The 17,799-nt window shown below is 50.7% G+C and overlaps 2 protein-coding genes across 4 annotated transcripts in view; one reads left to right on the forward strand and one right to left on the reverse strand.

The window, feature by feature from the left end:
- The window catches only part of LOC119389808 (E1A-binding protein p400), a 236,564-nt gene that overhangs the window by 10,446 nt on the left and 208,319 nt on the right, over positions 1-17,799 (forward strand). The gene's annotated exons all lie outside the window — the stretch shown is intronic.
- LOC119391151 (uncharacterized) lies at positions 9,728-17,771 on the reverse strand. Its single transcript, XM_037658827.1, has 2 exons — positions 16,025-17,771; positions 9,728-10,548 (listed from the first exon to the last, which is right to left on the reverse strand). The coding sequence occupies exons 1-2, from the start codon at positions 17,769-17,771 to the stop codon at positions 9,728-9,730; spliced, it is 2,568 nt and encodes an 855-aa protein (XP_037514755.1).

The following is a 17,799-nucleotide window of genomic DNA, read 5'->3' on the forward strand; positions in this document are numbered from 1 at the left end:
GCCCTGCCGCACGCATCCTCTGAGCCCGCGCTCGCGCACACACAATCCTTCATGACGCGCGAGGACATTCATCACCGCCATTGCACCGGCCGTGTATAATGCCACAGCAGAAGCCAAAGCTTTGACGAGACCGCCATGACCCCACGGCCGGTAGCGACAGCAGGCGGCGGCGTGCATTTGGTTTCTTTGAAGACGCCGCCGCTGCCGTCGCATCGCTCGCACGTTGTACGAAGCGTCGCTGTGTTTTGTTGGGTCAGTCTTGCCTGTCCACTCGCTCCTTGTCTCAGCGGTCACACTCGTCACTCGCGCTGTGCGCGTAGTCCGAGGTTGAAGTCGTCGTCGTTCATTTCACTGTCGGTGCTGCCACTCGCACTGCGCGGTCTCTTGAAGCCGTCGAGACGCGATTTCGGCAACTTCTGGTTGAGGTTTTTATACGCAGCTGTGGAATCTCGCGGACGGCCGATTGTCCCTCGTACCTACATACAGTTCGTTATCAGCCTCCCGTGCGCAGGCGCCGCTTGATTTGGTCAGACGTGGTGGTTGCAACCGACCGGCTGAGGGAGAGAGGGAAATGCGGAATTGGATTCGAAACGTCACCACGACGGACAGCCCGATGCGGTTTATCATCCGCAGAACGCAACGGCACGTCGCTCTCGCCAAAAGGTTGTTGCGCACGTGTGATGGGCGCCGGTGAAAATTGGAAGTGGCGGCGTTGGAAATGCGTCAGGGCCAATTAGGGGGGAAGACCCCTGCGTGGGCCAGCTGGCGAGGGCTTTTTTATGCTCGCACTGATTGCTTGTGTAGTGGTTTCCCCACTAGCTAGTGCGCCCTGTTTCTGAAACTTAATGGATGTGAAACTCACGTTTGATGCCACTTCTTCTTGTTCTCGTTGCGAAGAGAGAGGGGAGCGGCGGCGTGCCGATTTCGCAGATGCGATGCCTGTCGTGTCCCGGTGTGCGCTTCTAAACTCGAACGCAGCACTTCGAGTGCGTCGAGTACGATTGCCTCAAAATGCTCAAACAACCGCGTGAAGGACAGAGCGACAGGTGCAATCAGTGAAGGTACATGCAGCAAAATGACTGCTTTGCTCGCCTTATCCGTTATTTCTGGCAGTATACAGTGTGTATGTCGTACTGGCACAACGCAAACAAACAAACAAAGAAGACAGAACAGACAGCGCGCGTGTATATATATTGCATGAAACTTGTTGCTGGACGAGTTGGTGCATGCTTGAAAGGTAAATTGGTACACAAGGACACAGTAGGTACACAGTTGTCCGTATTTATTTTACTGTGTCCTTGTGTACAATTTGCGTATACCAATATATAGACTCAGCAAAAACAGGCCTGTCTGTGACCTCGCGCTTGCATCGCTCCCAGACACAGAGAGTGCGAGGTATTCAATAAACCTTATAGGCTACTACATATATTCGACGCTGGTGAACGTAAATGAGGAATACACGGCGTATAGAGACGTGTCATGCATTTGCCTATAGCATCAGTTCCGAGAAATAACTTCTCAATATTCGTAGACGAAACGCGTTGATGTTCCATTTCACAATGATCGGCAGTGAGCGAAAGAAAATGCAGCGTAGTTTTCTCGCAACTGGCACGGCGTATTCCTCTACGCAGCGTCGGAATATTCCCGAACACGGGAGCGGGAGTGTGTGAATACACAAAGTCAGAACGAAATGAAGTAGCGCTAATTGGTCCACAGTGATTCATCATGGAAGAAAGCTCTTCCGCGATGAATACAAAGGCCCGTGCAATTTTCTTGTTACACGAATTTTTCTCATGAATGCACAGTTGCAAGCAAGTGCATGTATAATGTTTATGTGCTCATTTCGTGAGTTGAACCTCTCTTGTGTGTGCGATCGCTGCTGTTGTTTCGAGGTATTCGCTATAGCAGCGCCGAATGTGTAATACTGTGCGTATATAATGTAGCGATTCTATTACAAATGTATTCTCTTTTCGCGTTTCATTGGTGGTGCCGTGGCTTTGCACGCCGCCTACGTCATCACCGGTATTGGCGAGTCATGAGCGATGCATGGATGATACATGAAAAGCATAGAATCTCGCAAACGAAATCGTTATAACATTGTACCGCAGTCGTGGGTTTGCCGTGAGTTCAGTGGCCGATTCTCCTGGCGGCTGATTCGACAGAACCGCGTCCTGGCGAAGCACCTGCGTGGCTTCCGAAGTTTTAACATCACGACGAAAAATTCGAAAAACACTTCAAGGCCCTTCGTGAATGCTTTGAATTTGGGCTCGCTCTTCTATACTGCGAACGTTACATCGAGCTTTTACGAAAAATGGGTTCTGTTCGCGAAAGAAAAGTTTCAAGCAGCGTTGAAGAATGTGATCACGCATGCCAAGGTTGCTACAAATACGTACCAGGAAGAAAAAAAAAGGCAAAAAAAAAAGAGAAACTAATGCGAAAATACGAGCGGGAAGTGTATACGAAAAGAAGTAAGGCGATTTGGCGAGATAATTCGTTCCTGTGGATGGCTCCGGACGCTTTTGTTGTCTTCGTAAACTTTCTCTGTTCTTCGTCTCCCACACAAATACATGTACCGACTCGTCCAGCAAATTACTTTTATGTGTAATTCCGACTGTACCTATGCCAGCCGGCTGGGGTAGTGGACAAACTTTTACCGACCATGGCCGAATGTTTTCGCCCAGCAAGCGGCCCGATTTCTACCCACTCCCACTAATACACAATTACACATACCGACAGTGCAATACCTTACCATCAAGTACAGCACTCGCATATTCAAACACGAATTGCTGGTGATAACCGCGTCATGTCGCTGCATGACCGCTAAATGTAATGTTGTCTCTGATGTAAGCGTTCGAGTGAAAATTACGCGGAACTGTAGACGCTGCAAACGAAAGTACGCGCTTTACTTAGGCCTAAATTTTCGCGCTCTCTATCCGCGAGTACTGTACTTGCTTCGACCAAGTTTATGCGGAAAAATTCTTGGAAGTACCGTAAACAGGGAACCGCAAGCTCGCACAAGTAAGTCACCGTGGTCTGAAATTTAGGCATGCTTCGTTCGATAGTTCTTGCAAGTTCAAAGATTGCTGCCAGCCTGCGCGTGCAATATATGCTGCGTGTAAATTACCGTAAGCGATGTGCGCATGTACATCGCTTACGGACGAGTTGACAGCGATAGACAAGGGTGCATGCGAGTCAACGAGCAGCGCCTGTTCGTTTAATTTGCCTGCGTCTTATGTGTATGTGACGCGATTTTCAACAGTTAACTTTCAAAAGTCGGTGGTACTTACTGTATGCACGACTGATTGCTTGGCTCACGTTGCTATCGAAGTCGCCACGCTTACTAAATCGCACAACTCCCCTTCATAAGAAAGCGTTTTAGTTTGCCCGCAATGACTTAGCGCTTGCGTATTAGTGGGTCACCGGAAGCGGAAACCTGAGCGAAGTGGTCTCTGTCTCACCTTCCAGCACTGAGATCACCGAGGCCGAACAGAGCACTAGTTTTACAGTAACCAAGTAATGTTCTGTTCCAGTGATGCAAGCAGATGCATGTCATCTTATATGGGCATGCCAAGGGTTATAATCGGAATAACGCTCCCGTCTACTGCATGACGGCCTTCGCTACAGTGACAGGACCAGCTATGGCCGCTGGATACATGATAACACATTCCACGAGACACATGCTTCACTTCGTACTCAACACCACTCTTACGGCCCACGTCTAAACACATTATACGCACAACATATAAGAAGGGAAATCTGGGCTAGTTGGTTATAGTTCATTTTCGATCAGCTTACAGCGCAAAAACGACGAGGACACAGACCAAGAATGCGACGACACGAGCGCTGACTCTCAACTGAGTTGAGAGTCAGCGCTCGTGTCGTCGCATTCTTGGTCTGTGTCCTCGTCGTTTTTGCGCTGTAAGCTGATCGAAAATACGCACAACATATATCGCAATAAAAAAAAATGTGTTTTGTATTTCACAGCTGGCGTAAATTTTTGCGGTGTGCAATTGCAAATCGCCTGACAAGCGCACGCGATTCTGCAACCAGCGAGACGCGGAAAAAAAAAAAAAACATCACGAAAACAAGCAACGCACGCAAGGATGACGAATGTCGACAATGTAGAAATAATCAAAGTCCAACACATGGCGCGTTTTCACAAAATAACATTATCGAGGGGTGACTAATAGACCTCTCCTTCCATTTGTCAATTTCTATCGCTTCAAATTTTTTTTTCTTTTTCGTTCTATTTTGCATTTCGTTGTGCTTGTCTGTGTGTGTGTGAAGTGTTTTCTTTTTCAAGTGCGCAGCTTCTTCCATGCTATAATTTCTCGCTACCATCGTCCGGCAACTAACCGTACAACACGAAAACAGCGTTCGGAGAGCAGTTGTGATTGATATGAGGATGCTCATTTCTGCAGCCCGTGAGGGAGCACGGAGCACCATCGCAACATCCTCAGGACCTGGGAGACCGAAGCTCTCACGCCTTCTCGACGGGCGAACCATACTCTTCCGCGGACTTCTTGCCGTACCTGACCTAACGAGTCTGCGCAGTTACAAACCAAACGCATGTTGCACCAGCCTCGTCGGCCGCCCGCCAGCTGCATTGCTTTCGTGGAACCGATCGAGACGGAAGAATGTCTCGCCGCAGCGATCACGCGTCAGTTGTTTTCGAAAACCCTCGTTAACGAACTACTTGCTGAACTATATTTCGCAGACTTCGGAGCTGTCGAGGTTACGGTGCAGCTTTCGTTCGACCGAATTCGTAAAACGCGTTGATCGGTGCTTCACGCGCGCTGCCTATGAGAAGCAAGACGCATATTGTAGGATAAGAAGAAGAACGAGACTCGGAGATTTGTCGCGTCTTTTGTTTCCTTGGTGCATTTTGTCTCCCATAAGCGCACGTGAACAGACCCGATCGTCGGTGAAGACGTATGCCATGGCTTGGAACATCGAGGGCTAGCTTCCCAAGAGACGCACATGGCTGCATGGGGTCGAGGAGGTTGAAAAAAAAAAGAACATAGCCATGGAAGCTTGAAAGGCGGTTCCCTGTTGTGCGCCCCCCCAAGCAAAGTGCTGGATAAGCGCTCTTTTTTTTTTCTTCCTTGGTAGGGGGCAAACAAAAGGGAAGGGGTATGAAAGTGCTTGGGGGGGGGGGGGGGGGTGTAAAAGCCATAAATAACATTTCCCTGGTACGGGGGACTGCAAAGATGCACGCATGCGCTACCTACGACCTGCGCTCGCCTGCTTTGGCTCGCCTCAGCTGTAGCGCATCGGCAGAAAGCACAGTGCGTGCTCCTATGGGACAATGGAAAATAGCGCGGAGAGTTGTTGCTTGACTCGGCGCTCCTTTCGCGCAGCCTTTTTTTCCTTTCTCAGCTAACCGCTAGCCGGTCTCTCATATTGGCGTGTCGGACCGAACGGGTTCCACCAATCCCTTCGACCTCCCTTCTCACTTCCCTGTACCCTAGCTTCTTGCAACCGAAAATGGACATCGGTTTAGTGGGTTCCATGAAAGTATTTAGAAGCGCAAAGAACACGAGCAGGGTGAACTAGACAGGACGAGTGGGGCTCCGAGGTCGCTTCCTCGGTGAAATCCCGAGCAAGCCCCTCCGCCCCCCCCACCCCTACGGTGAAAGCTAACCGGACAAGATTTGGAGGGGAGGGAGCTTGCTCAGTCGCAGACCAATATTCAAGATGGCGGTGCAAGAGCCTCTAAGAAGAATGCAGACCTGCGCTGTTAATGAGATACTTTATTGAATACGCATGCATTTACTGCTTTTACCACGTTCTTCAAACGTTCCGACAACTTGTGACAACTCAGAGTGCAATCCGAGGTGCCACACTGTAAAAGTACTGAGAAATCTTTCACATATCAAAATACTCTCGGAACTTGGGCTCCTAGGAACCGCTGCTGCAGGATTCTGTAGCGCCGAACAGGTTGAAGAAAAAAATCGTGGGAAGGGACGGAGAATTGGGGGGTGGGGGGTTCTTGTTCGGTCATTGGCGCATATTTCAAGTCTCCCGAAAAGAGGAAGGGGAGCTCGGCGCTTTTCGGGCGGTCACCATGGGCTGTCAGAACGCATATTTCAAGCGGACAGCAATGCAACGAGAAGTGGCCGCGTCGTTCGTCCGTGGCAATGTTCCAAGATATCGTTGTCAGCGTTTCGGCGCCATATCGCCGCGCGAGATGTTTCATATGCGTAACCAACCCAACCCGCGATTTGTGAACGATGAGCGGTGGTGAAACTTCCACGGGTGAAGACATGAACACAGCTGCTGCTGCACTGGAGAACTGACTTCTCGGCGTACCCACGCAAGTATACACTGTCGGTATTAGACCTGCAAGTTTCCGAGTTTCGCCAATGGGTGAAAAATGATAGAATAGCATGCAGTACCACCAGAATTGTAGTGCACAAAAGAGCGTAAGACGGAAAGGAACGACCCGAGCACATGTCTTCGTCTCCTTCCTTCCCGCATTGTGCTCTGCCGTGCGCTAAAAGTTGCTATGATTTGCCAACATGCCCAAGCGTGCGTTCTCTGTGTACCGTCTATTCGGATGCTCTCTAGTGCTGTATCAAGACCGTGGCTACTTCACACCGACGGAGTCTGTATCAATAATTTCTATTTTTGCATGTCACCCATATCCCCTGTGCAGCGCCGCGTTCGCGATGGCTCTCCTTCAAAGTGCCGCTTCAACACGTCGCTCGATTTTCCCGCCTCTGGCCGGCTGTGCTGCGCGCTTTGGAAACCCTTCTTGTGATTCTTTCCCGTCTCCGTCCGCGCAGAGAGGCACGAAAAGCTCGGGTAAAGTGCGCGGGGCTTCAAGGCTTGCTGCGGCAAGAAAAAGATAAAAAAAAGAATCCCCCCCTCCTTATCCTTACCCAGCCCAGTCGGGCCACGCTCGTACAACACTTCTCAGGGGGAGAGCGAAAGAAAACGTGCGCCCATTTCGTTGCGAGCCTTACATTTCATTTCGTTGTTTTCTTGGAATCGCACGGCTCCTCGGACTGCTGCCTTTAATATTAAAAAGCCTCTTCGTCGTCGGCGAATGTATATAAGCAATGCAGAGTGAGAGAATGGGTGAGATGGAGGAGGGAGAGGGGGTGGGCGGTGAAATCGATGGGGAGCCGGGCCGCCGCCACTGTGGCCGCCGGCCGTGGCTGCAGCGTTCGGCCAAGGCGAAGCGGCAGCGGCGGCCGTGCCGTGCTGCGTGGGCGAAACGGCCTCGATGCGAAAACGCGTGCCGGGAGAGAAAGATCGTAGCGCGCTGCATGCTTTTTTTTTTTTTTGCATCGCGCGTGGAGCTTCCGTTCGACAACCACGCTTCGTTGTGTTGTTTGTTATACAGTAACGCGCGAAAATGGGCTACGAAAAAAAGTAATCACGTACAGACGCGCGCCACACGCACGGTTGCTGCGAGGCGCGATATCGTCGCAGGAATACGTGCGTGGCGATATGTACGCTGCCGTTGTAATTTTCGTCGAGAAAAGAGAGACGTGTTGACGTGGAGGCAAACGTCACCGCTGCGTTCACTGGTGATAGTTGTATTTATTGAAGGGACCGACAACTGGCCAGAACGGGTGATTAGATCCTGGTGGAAGTGAAAAGGGCGTGAATTATAGTGACAGATTCCAGAATACTTTTCGCGATCTGAGTAGGATTTATATTTCTAAATCGCGTTTAAAAGTGACAAAAACCGGTATGTCGCGCAGCCTAGCGCGAGCGCCATGAACCAGACGTATGCAATCTTAAGCACTTTGTTGTACTGTACGTAGTCTAATGCTTTTAGACGCACCAGAACGAGGGCAGAAAATTTGAATATGTATGTTATTGTCAATTCCCGTTTGTTTCTAAGGTAAAAGAAGTAAAGCATGAGATGCGGCGCTGCTTTCGTGGCTTCCAGTGAAACGGAGGCTGCAGCGCATGCGCGCGGCGTCCGGCGGCGTTTCCCGCGTAGCTCGACTCTCGTCTGCTCTCGTCGTATCGGACTTTTGAAGAGTAGCACGCGAGTTTGCGCTGCTGTTCGCAAAATGCCATCGACTTACTGTTCTGTGGAGGATTGCTACCACATCATGAACAGCACTGCTGGTGTATCCTACCACTTGTTTCGTTTTCGAAGGCTTAGCTTGGCTTGGCTTGACTAAAATGTGATAAAGCGACCTGTGTACGGCCAAAGTACTTCTATAAGAAGCCCCAGAAAAATGCTATAACTATTGTAAAATAATTTAATAGGCTAGAAGGCAGTAGTCGCGGCACCGCAGGCTTTGCAAACGTATTGCCTTTTCATACTTAGGACATAACTTGTCACCACTGCTGGCGTATAATCGCTATCGCGCCCACCTCTCACTGTTTGCAGCATGTGATATTAAGACTGCATAATCGCTGCAGATAGAAAAACTCTGATTACAAATGTTTTACGGCGTTGTCCGCGTTACCACACCGTGATTAGAAGCTCTGACCGGTAAGCTTCCCATTGCACTCAAGAAAACGGGTACCACAAAAGTTGGTTGTCGGTCCCTTTAACTTATTTTATTTTGGTGCTTTCACATCGCCCGAGGTCTTCTCAGGGAGGAGGGGCAAGTGCTAGCGGTTATATTGTCTCTCTTGTAAGTATTAGAGATGGCAGTGATGGAGGCACTGTGGTGGCTCCAGTTTTCAGAAGTTCTTGCAACAGATGAGTCGGCGTAAATTTTTGATGCGGCAGCAAGTACATCAACTTCTTTTTGTGTGTGCGTGTGCAACTCGTGGAGCAAGTCTTTCTCGAATAGCTTGTCAAGGTATAAGATTTTATTAAACATCTACTCAATTTCATTTCATTCACTGTACCATCAGGGCCGAGGTATTATTGAGGGGATTGGTATCAAACACTAATACAATAGAGAACACATTTGGCACAGAGCAAGGTCATATAAGCGTTAGTTTCGTTACAGAAGCACTGGAAGAATAGCGACTATAATCATTAAGAATTATTGCGCGTGTAATTTACGATGTTATCTCTCAAACTAGCACGGCATAAGTTATTTTCAGGCTGTTCTGAACTTTCTGCCTGAAACATACGAGTTATCGATCTTCTTCGCTGTATCCCCGGTGTTGAATGACGTTGAACACAAGGATTGTAGTGAGGGAGAAGATACGCATGGCAGCGCGTGAATCGCATGTAGTGACTCTATATGCACATAAGTTGACCCCATAAGTTGTCGTCATCACTACGAGACTGTGATTGGCTACATGCAGGGCGACTGAGTCGAAGGCGAAAGGCACGCATAGACATGCGAGAGATTTTGTCTTCGTATCAGTCTCGTATGCATGTTACCAAGTATGAACCAGCTTCGCTCAAGTCAAGAGTGCTATTGTTTTACCAACTTTACTATGTCGCGGTTCCGCTGTGTATACGTCAATGAGCGAACGTTTTGTTGGCCAAAGCATGTAAATTACGAAGATTACCGGTACTAGCTGTCGACGATTCGGTCGCGTGCCTAATCAATCAAATCGAGCGTGCCCCCGTCTTCCTTGGTGGTTTCGGTCTGAAATGGACCCTGAGGAAATTATCGCAGGTCAAAAAAGAACCAACTGCTTCGTTTGGGATGAACAAAAGAACTAAATTTATTTCGATAGGGATGCCCGTAGCCGAGCGAGTTCGCGATAGTATAAGGTTGCCAGTTGGCGAAAAGAAAGAGGCTGAACTTGGCAGTTTCTTCATACTCCCCCCGGAATGAGCCTCTGGTCATTCGTCCGTGTATTCCATGGGGTATAAGAGTTGAACTGGTCTTCTCAATGTGGCTCCATTCGGCATGCGCACCAGGCAGGCTCGGATCTTTCCATCACGTCCCAGAAGAACTTCGGCCACTTCTCCAGTTTTCCAGAGCTGCCTCGGCAGATGTTGTTCATGAACTAAGACGAGGGTTCCTTGCTTTAGTGCACTTGACGAACTCGGCACAGCGAAATGTGCCGATCGGAGACTCGTCAGGTACTCCTTTTGCCACCGACGCCAAAACTGGTCGGCCATTCTAAGGCGGTAGCGCCAGCGACGCGTGAGTTGACCAGGTTTCTGAACCACTTCAGCGGCGGAGCAGCTGTCAGGAAGAGTGGTTAGTCTCTGACCTACCAGGAAATGAGACGGTGTTAAAGGTTCGGGTTCGTTCGCGTCTGTGTAGACGTAGGTCAGGGGTCGAGAGTTGATGATAGCTTCGATTTCAATTAGTATTGTCGTGAGCTCATCGAAATTGCAGTAGCTGCTTCCCAAAACCTTCTTCAGGGATGTCTTCACGGAACGAACCATTCTCTCCCAAAATCCGCCCCACCAAGCCGCTTTCTCAATTATGAACTTCCAGCGGATCTGGTGGTTTAAGAAGAAATTCTGGATGTCTTCTCCTCGTATTGTGGTCCACAGTTTCTGCAGGTCCTTAGAAGCACGCTTGAAAGTCCTTGCGTTGTCAGAAAAGATGACTCGACAGACCCCCCTTCTTGAGATGAATCTTCGGAACGCCATCAGGAAGTTCGATGTCGACATGTCGGTCACCAGTTCAAGGTGTATTGCGCGCGTAACTGCACACGTGAAAATGACGATGTAAGACTTTCTGTTATTTCCTTGATCTTTCGTGTTCAGCGGTCCAGCGAAATCTACACCTGTTACATCGAAGGGTGGCGCTTGTGTCACCCTTTCGCGAGGCAGAGGAGCGACTGGCTCAGTAGCAGCACGGCTGTTGAAACGATTGCACGTCACACATTTCCTTAGCACCTTTTTTACCATCTGCCTTCCTCGCACAACCCAGTACTTCTCCCTCAGTTCGGTAAGAGTCTCTAGCGCGCCAGCATGCAGGAGACGGCGATGAGCTGCGTTGATGACAAGTTCTGTGATGGGATGCCTCGACGGAAGGACAATCGGATGCTTAACGTTGTAGGAAATGTCGGCAGCATTGAGCCTTCCTCCCACTCTTAACACGCCCTCGTCGTCGCAGAACACGCTGAGATCACGTATCGGAGAATCACTTGGCAAGCGTATCGAGCAGTGAAGACATTGGAGTTCATTTTGAAAGGCCTCCAATTGTGTTTGAAGTATTAAACAAGTGTGCGCCTCTTGCACTTCCTCTGTCGTAAGATGTCCCTCGCGTTTCTCGTTGGGATGCCTGGAGTTGTGAACAAATCGCAGTACCCAAGCGGTAACTCGAACCAGTTTGGAGAGGGAGCTGTATTTCTGCAGGGGTAACATGGATTCCCTCACTGTCACGTTGTGAACTCGAAGTGTCTTTCTTTCCTCCTCTGCGATGCTCATGTCAGCAGTGTTTTCATGACATGGCCAGCAAGTAGATGGCTGTGAAAGCCAGACAGGCCCGTTCCACCACACCGAGCTTGACTTGAGTGCTCTCGGGGTTACTCCCCTCGTCAGGAGGTCGGCGGGATTTTCGTTCCCAGGACAGTGATTCCAGAGCTCTGGATCCGTTCGCTGCTGAATTTCCAAAACTCGGTTGGCGACAAAGGGCTTCCATTGTTGCGCGGAACCTCGTACCCAATGCAGTGCGATAGATGAGTCTGTCCACATGTACCATTTGTCAATTGGGAGACCCAATGATTGCCCCAAATATTCCTTCAGTCGTGAATTGAAGGTAAACATTAGACAGAATTCTGTCTGGTTGGGTAAGTAAACTGAGATAACTGATATTTATTCTCCAACCAAAGTTACGAAGACACGTAAAAACCCGACGTTTCGGAACCAGCTCGGTTCCTTCCTCAGGGGGGACTGCGGCGGCTTGGCAGCGGCCTCTTTAAGGCACTCTTGCGGCGGTTAACGACCCCACGCATTACCGAGGAGCGTAGCCCATGCGCATACACAGGGGGGAGAGTTCCGAGTGAACGGTTGATATTTTGAGTGGTCCTCTGTATATGCCACGACTCCAGTAGTAACCTCCTCCTCCACTTGGTTTCACTTTCGAGGATGCAAACGTCTCTGCGTGCTCGGCGACGGCGCTGCGTTCTTTGTTGAGTTTACGGACGTCGTTGACGTGTTGCCTAATCCGTTCGGGAAAGTTTTTGGTCTCGCCGATGTATGACGAGGGGCAGTCGGCACACGGTATTTTGTAAACGACGCCGGGCGCCCTGTCTTTTGTTGGTCGGTCTTTCGGGCGGGGAAGGAAGCGGCCCAGCGTGCATGAAGGCACGTGCGCGATGTGCACGCCTTCTTTCCTAAAAATCCGAGCCAACGCCTCGCTGGCTCCCTGGACGTATGGGACCGACACGCGTTTTGGAGAGCTGTTCGTCAATGCTGGCTGGGAGTCGCGTAACCTCTTTTTCTCTGCGCGGCGGGCGACGGATCGAATGAAATTTCTGGGATAACCGTTTTTTCTGAGGTCCGCAATTACGCGGGCCTCTTCTTTCCGGCGTTCGGTGTCAGTGGAACATATCTTTTTGGCTCTCTGAAGTAATGTGGACACAACGGAGGCCTTGTGGGTGGAGGGATGGGACGAATCGTATTGAAGGTACCGGCCGGTGTGCGTCGGCTTCCTGTAAACGGAGAACTCCAAGTCACTGCCCCTTCTTGCCACCTGGACGTCGAGAAAGGGGAGGGTGCGGTCGCGTTCACACTCGACCGTGAACTGTATGGCTGGGTGAACGGAATTTAGGTGCAGTCTGAAGTTTTCAATTTCAGATGTCTTCACGACACAAAAGCAATCGTCCACGTAGCGAAGAAAGAGCTTGGGTCGCGGCGAGAAGGAGCCAAGTGCTTCCCTTTCTATATGTTCCATGGTCAGGTTTGCCATTGTGACGGAGATGGAGGCTCCCATTGCGGTTCCACTGTTTTGCCTGAAGATTGTTCCTTTGTAGGAAAAATACGTGCTGGACAGGCAGAATTCCAGTAGGCGGCAGAGTTCGTCAACAGTGAGTGGGGTCCTTTGACTCAAGCCATCGTCACCCTCAAGAGCAAGCACGGGCACAGGATACAGATAAGGGTACCGGCACATTGGTGAACAAAGATACGACGTCGAACGAGACCAGGCTCTCGTCTTCGTCGATGCTCACCTCTGATGCTAGCTGCACGAAATGGCTGGAGTCACGGACATGAGTTGGGGTATTCCGGGTGAGAGGGGCGATGATTCGGTGCAGGAAGCTTGAAAGGGCTCGGCATGGAGAGGAAGTGAAGTCGACGATCGGTCGGAGGGGGGCGCCAGGCTTGTGAATTTTGGGTAGTCCGTAGAAACCCGGTGCGGAGCCGTTGCGGCAGATTAGACTTAGGTAGAGTGCTTTTAATTGTGGGTGGTGCTTGAAAATTTCGGAGAGTAGCTTGTTTAGCTGAGTCTGAGTTTGCTTCGTCGGATCCTTTTTTTAGCTGCGTATATGCGTCACCCTCTAAAAGGGCCGAAATCTTCCGGTCATAGTCCCGGCTGTCCAACACCACCGTTGAGTTGCCCTTGTCAGCGGGGAGGATGACAATGCTCTGATCTTGTCGGAGTTCCCGAAGGGCTTTGCTCTCTTCTGCGGTCAAGTTCTTTTTCCCTTGTGACGGCAATTTCGAAAGGATTCCAATTGATTTTAGTCTAATTTCTTCTCTGGCGCTTGGCCTCACACTCTGGACGGCTTCCTCTACAGCCGCGACGACTTTCGATAAACGGGGCGTCGTTGACCCGTTATACCCGTGTCCCTTTGCCAGAACAGAAGTTTCCCGATTAGTGAGTGGGCGGGATGACAAATTGGTGACAAACCTGGGATTTGGGTTGCCTTGGGGCGAACCCCGGTCCAACAGGTGAGAAAGTTTCCTATCCTGCGCGGTCCGATGCCTGTCTGCAGACGACGCCGCCACGGAGTCCGCGAATGCGTCGATCGGAGGCATCAATCCAGGGATGCGGTGCTGAAGTTTACGCTTGGCGAAGAACAGGTCTAATTCCTTTTTCCGTAGAGAGGCGTTGATTTCGTGCAGGCGGGCGTTGACCAGCCGTTGTTCTGCTCTCATGACGATTTCCATACCTTCGGGGGTCGAGACAGGGCGTTTCAGGCGTAGGCTTTGAGGGACGACTTTCCTATCTTTGCAGGTGCGATTGAAGTCCAGGTGAGTTTTGAAGACTGATATTCCCTCCTTGATGCGTATGTAGCGCTTGACTAGCTGCATGGTATCGCGGCCGAAGTCCTGGCTGATTGAATTGAAGGTAAACATTAGACAGAATTCTGTCTGGTTGGGTAAGTAAACTGAGATAACTGATATTTATTCTCCAACCAAAGTTACGAAGACACGTAAAAACCCGACGTTTCGGAACCAGCTCGGTTCCTTCCTCAGGGGGGGACTGCGGCGGCTTGGCAGCGGCCTCTTTAAGGCACTCTTGCGGCGGTTAACGACCCCACGCATTACCGAGGAGCGTAGCCCCATGCGCATACACAGGGGGGAGAGTTCCGAGTGAACGGTTGATATTTTGAGTGGTCCTCTGTATATGCCACGACTCCAGTAGTAACCTCCTCCTCCACTTGGTTTCACTTTCGAGGATGGCGGTTCCGTTGAAGTCTATTCTGTGGTCAAACGTCTCTGCGTGCTCGGCGACGGCGCTGCGTTCTTTGTTGAGTTTACGGACGTCGTTGACGTGTTGCCTAATCCGTTCGGGAAAGTTTTTGGTCTCGCCGATGTATGACGAGGGGCAGTCGGCACACGGTATTTTGTAAACGACGCCGGGCGCCCTGTCTTTTGTTGGTCGGTCTTTCGGGCGGGGAAGGAAGCGGCCCAGCGTGCATGAAGGCACGTGCGCGATGTGCACGCCTTCTTTCCTAAAAATCCGAGCCAACGCCTCGCTGGCTCCCTGGACGTATGGGACCGACACGCGTTTTGGAGAGCTGTTCGTCAATGCTGGCTGGGAGTCGCGTAACCTCTTTTTCTCTGCGCGGCGGGCGACGGATCGAATGAAATTTCTGGGATAACCGTTTTTTCTGAGGTCCGCACCCACCCGCCGCGACCCAAGCTCTTTCTTCGCTACGTGGACGATTGCTTTTGTGTCGTGAAGACATCTGAAATTGAAAACTTCAGACTGCACCTAAATTCCGTTCACCCAGCCATACAGTTCACGGTCGAGTGTGAACGCGACCGCACCCTCCCCTTTCTCGACGTCCAGGTGGCAAGAAGGGGCAGTGACTTGGAGTTCTCCGTTTACAGGAAGCCGACGCACACCGGCCGGTACCTTCAATACGATTCGTCCCATCCCTCCACCCACAAGGCCTCCGTTGTGTCCACATTACTTCAGAGAGCCAAAAAGATATGTTCCACTGACACCGAACGCCGGAAAGAAGAGGCCCGCGTAATTGCGGACCTCAGAAAAAACGGTTTATCCAAGAAATTTCATTCGATCCGTCGCCCGCCGCGCAGAGAAAAAGAGGTTACGCGACTCCCAGCCAGCATTGACGAACAGCTCTCCAAAACGCGTGTCGGTCCCATACGTCCAGGGAGCCAGCGAGGCGTTGGCTCGGATTTTTTAGGAAAGAAGGCGTGCACATCGCGCACGTGCCTTCATGCACGCTGGGCCGCTTCCTTCCCCGCCCGAAAGACCGACCAACAAAAGACAGGGCGCCCGGCGTCGTTTACAAAATACCGTGTGCCGACTGCCCCTCGTCATACATCGGCGAGACCAAAAACTTTCCCGAACGGATTAGGCAACACGTCAACGACGTCCGTAAACTCAACAAAGAACGCAGCGCCGTCGCCGAGCACGCAGAGACGTTTGACCACAGAATAGACTTCAACGGAACCGCCATCCTCGAAAGTGAAACCAAGTGGAGGAGGAGGTTACTACTGGAGTCGTGGCATATACAGAGGACCACTCAAAATATCAACCGTTCACTCGGAACTCTCCCCCCTGTGTATGCGCATGGGCTACGCTCCTCGGTAATGCGTGGGGTCGTTAACCGCCGCAAGAGTGCCTTAAAGAGGCCGCTGCCAAGCCGCCGCAGTCCCCCCTGAGGAAGGAACCGAGCTGGTTCCGAAACGTCGGGTTTTTACGTGTCTTCGTAACTTTGGTTGGAGAATAAATATCAGTTATCTCCTTCAGTCGTGCACCGATCACCATGCCCATCAGCTCCAGTCTTGGAAGAGACAATTTCTTAATCGGTGCTACTCGGGACTTTGAAAGAACAAGAGTCACCGCTGCTTCCTCGACTCCATAGGTGCGCAAATACGCAACTGCACCGTAAGCTTTGGGGCTCGCATCTGTGAAAATGTGCACCTCTTTCCCGCTATCGTTGGGCAAGCTACCGTATCGTCTTGGCACTGTCACGTCCGTTAAATAGTGCAGCTGGGTGTGCCACTGCGTCCAAGCTGTCTTGACGTCTTCAGGCAGAGGAGCGTCCCACTCAATACCCAGTTCCCACAGGGTTTGGAACATGAGTTTCGTTGTCACTGTGACTGGAGAAATAAGACCAAGCGGGTCATATATACGAGCTGATGCCTGAAGGATAAATCGTTTCGTGTCGCTGTTTCGATCCAAGAAATCCAAGATCGCCTTCATGGAAAACGCCAGATGATCTCTGTCCTTATCCCATACAAGTCCGAGGACTCGTGAGACACTTGATGTCGGACACTCAACGTGGCTCAGGGCACATCCGTTTCCTTCGTCGTTGAACAGTTGTTGCAGCTTCTTGGAATTTGAATTCCATTTGCGCAGTGTCATGCTTGCTCGATTCATGACGTCTCGTGCACCTCGGTAGAAGTCTATAGCGTCCTCCTCTGTCTCCGCTCCTGTTATTAGGTCATCCACGTACAGGCTCTCACTGATAGTTTTAGTGATGCGTGAATCACCCGCAGTAGTTGACAAATGATGACGCACTGTGGCTGCGAGAAGGAACGGACTGCTTGTCACACCGAAGGGCACTCGTGTCATTCTCCAGACTTCTATCACGGGATCTCGGTCTTGCTTCGTTGGAAAGTGCTCATACCACAAGAATCGGAGGGCATCGCGATCTGCCGGTGTCACTGAAATTTGCAGGAATGCCTTCTCAATGTCTGCACTTAGTCCGATGTGGTGAATTCTGAAGTTAATTAGCACCTTCAGCAAGTCTGGGTTCAAGTTCGGTCCTGGCTCCAGGGCTTCGTTCAGGGAGATACATCCTGTGTCGCTAGACGATGCATCAAATACGACCCTAATCTTTGTTGAAAGGCTGTCAGGTCTGAAGACAGCGCGGTGAGGCATGTAGTAAATTCTGCTTTCGTCGTTATTGATTTCTTCCGGTGGAAGTCGTTCGGCGAACCCTTGCTCCAGGTACTGACGGATAGCCGCGTCATACTCGATAAGTGTTGTTTCATCTCTCGATAGCCTCTTCGTGAGACTTGTCAAACGCTTCTGTGCGATCGCTTTGTTGTGAGCGAGATGAATGTTCAGAGGTTTCCATGGTAATGCCACCTCATAGCGCTTGTCTGTTTTCTTGATCGATGTCGAGAACATGTTGATGATTTCTTGGCTTTTTTCGTTCGTTTGGGCACAAGAGTCAGTAATTCCGATGCTCTCCAGCTCCCAGAATGATTTCAGCTCGTTGGTCAAACTTGTTGTGTCATCTGACACTCCAGCACGAAGAACTGCCGCGGTTGAGCAGCAGGCAGCTGAGCTACTGCAGGGAATGGCTCCTTGAAGCGTCCATCCAAATTTGGTCTTCAGTGCAACAAGTGTGCCCTGCAGCTTCTTGAAGTCACCATACACCAACGACCAGTAATAGTCGGCACCGATAAGGATGTCAATGCCGCTTCTCGCCAGGTGGGCTGGTGCAACGGTGACGTCTGCCAGTTCATCTATTTCCGCTTGCAGTTTTTGCATGATGTTCTCAGGTACTCGCAGCTGATCA

This window comes from Rhipicephalus sanguineus, chromosome 4 (assembly GCF_013339695.2).
Source record: "Rhipicephalus sanguineus isolate Rsan-2018 chromosome 4, BIME_Rsan_1.4, whole genome shotgun sequence".
Classification (NCBI taxonomy): domain Eukaryota; kingdom Metazoa; phylum Arthropoda; class Arachnida; order Ixodida; family Ixodidae; genus Rhipicephalus; species Rhipicephalus sanguineus.

Excerpts from the sequence above, each read along its gene's own strand:
- LOC119391151 (XM_037658827.1), bottom strand. The coding sequence starts at position 17,771 with ATGCAAAAACTGCAAGCGGAAATAGATGAACTGGCAGACGTCACCGTT. Across the intron at positions 10,549-16,024 it reads GCTGATGGGCATGGTGATCG|TTACGCGCGCAATACACCTT; the intron begins GTGCACGACTGA and ends TCACGTGTGCAG.